The sequence below is a fragment of the Rhagoletis zephyria genome, unplaced genomic scaffold (genome assembly GCF_001687245.7).
Source record: "Rhagoletis zephyria isolate East Lansing unplaced genomic scaffold, Rhagoletis_zephyria_1.1 Rzeph_scaffold_09354, whole genome shotgun sequence".
NCBI classification, from domain to species: Eukaryota; Metazoa; Arthropoda; class Insecta; order Diptera; family Tephritidae; genus Rhagoletis; species Rhagoletis zephyria.
Genome location: NW_016166432.1, coordinates 22,422 through 24,303, shown reverse-complemented (window position 1 = coordinate 24,303; position 1,882 = coordinate 22,422). Strand labels below are relative to the sequence as shown.

At 35.8% G+C, this 1,882-nt stretch overlaps 1 protein-coding gene across 1 annotated transcript; it reads right to left on the bottom strand.

Moving 5' to 3' along the window:
• Positions 1-873: 873 nt before the first annotated feature.
• On the bottom strand, positions 874-1,092 carry LOC108375722 (calmodulin-like; the record flags this gene model as incomplete). Its single annotated transcript, XM_017631864.1, has 1 exon — positions 874-1,092. A coding segment is annotated over one exon (204 nt), but the record flags the coding sequence as incomplete, so codon positions are not given.
• Between the last annotated feature and the right edge of the window lie 790 nt (positions 1,093-1,882).

The following is a 1,882-nucleotide window of genomic DNA, read 5'->3' as shown; positions in this document are numbered from 1 at the left end:
TGCAAAAATTAAGTCTGAGCTTAAGCTCACTTTTTATGCATAAGGCCCACTGTGTTAGCATAATTGTGTTATTGCTACCTATCAACCCTTCGCTCGAATTTGCTATTTTCTTATGGTTTGCGATTATTGGCGGCGAGAACACTCAACACAGCAGAGTGTGCTATGTGTGCTAAAAACCAGGGACGTGAACCGGATGAAAAATTTGGTCGGTTCGGTTCACCGGTTCGAACCGTTTTTGCACTTTTAGATGGGTTCGTCAAAGCGGTTTTTTTGATCTTTGAACCGGGATTTTTGTTCAGTTCAACGGTTCGAGAAACAAAAAAATAACGCGCAAGTTTAAGTGTCAAGTGTCAAGTGTAACAATGCGCAAGGTAAGGGCGAGATGGGTTGCCTTTACATTTGATATTGTCACATAGTAAACAAACATGGCAGGTATTACCATGTTTAACAAAAAGAAAAAAAATATCTATTGAAAATTGGTTGAAAGGAACCTTTAAACCTTCATAGAAAGTGGTGCGGTTTTCGGTTCGGATCAAACATTTATGGAAAATTTCGGTTCGGTTAATGGTTCAGTTAATTAATAGAAAAAACGCGGGTTTCCGGTTCAAAGCCGGTTCACGTCCCTGCTAAAAACACTTCCCAGTTTGTGCTTTCATATTGTGCCAAGTGTGCTACAGTGCTATCGTTTAATCGAAAAGTGTGCCTGTGCACACATTTTTTTATTTTGTTGTTTTATTTAATTTTTTTTATTCTATAATTTTATTTTATTTTATCTTTTTTTAATTTGTTTGCAAACTTCCGGTTTCTGTGAAAAATACGCCGTTATACACACAATATCACTTCCGGAAATTCCTTAAGTTTTTATAAGCTCTACCATACAAAAGTATGTTAATTAACTTCTGAACACTCACCGTCAGCATCGACTTCATTTATCATGTCTTGCAGTTCGGCTTCTGTTGGATTTTGTCCTAGTGATCGCATCACTGTGCCCAATTCTTTTGTCGTGATGGTGCCATCACCATCTTTATCGAAGAGCGAGAATGCCTCTTTGAATTCAGCGATTTGTTCTTCTGTCAGTTGGTCAGCCTGGAAAAGAGGAAGAAGAAAAAGGTTAGAAAAAATTAAAGTGATAATCGGGATCCGCATACAAATTTTGCACGCAAATTCAACAACGATATGATCCTGATAGAGATCTGGTTCAATTATTATCCCGTCTGTTTGTTTTGTTTCACTGATAATTCGCAAAGTTTGGTAGCCGTGACAAATGAATTCATACACAAACAGACATTCTGCCATTGTTTCTTATAACTTGCTTCAAATAAATAGCCTTTATGTTATATGTACATTTATTTAAATAGATATCTCGTAAATATAATTTTTTCCAATTTAGTGAGGTAGTTTCTATAATTTCTTTATCCCCGTGCTAGTAGTATAAAGTTAGTGACACTGCGCTTTATAACCAAAGAAAACACGACTATTGTCGCATGTGTAAACGAAAAGAGAGTGTGGGTCGTTCATGTAACAGAGTGCATAAACTTATAAGATTATCTGCTTGATAAAGTTATCGGTTTAGATGAATACCACTAATATAATTTATGATTGTCTAAAAAATTTACTACAGATGCGTAAACGAATATGTAAACTTAAGTATACTCCATAAGTATAGGGCTCCTAAAGAGCTCATTTATGAGGGAAAAGCTCCGATATAAGAAGGTTGAGCTATAAAGAGTCTTTTAGGATCCTTTTGGTTAGCCGGGTTATGTATGTACATATACATACATATGTACATATGTGTATGGCCTCGCGTCAATTATTTAATACTAGGTTTACATATAAGTAGATTATCCTAATTTTCGAGCTCAACTCCCTAGTCTGTAATTAG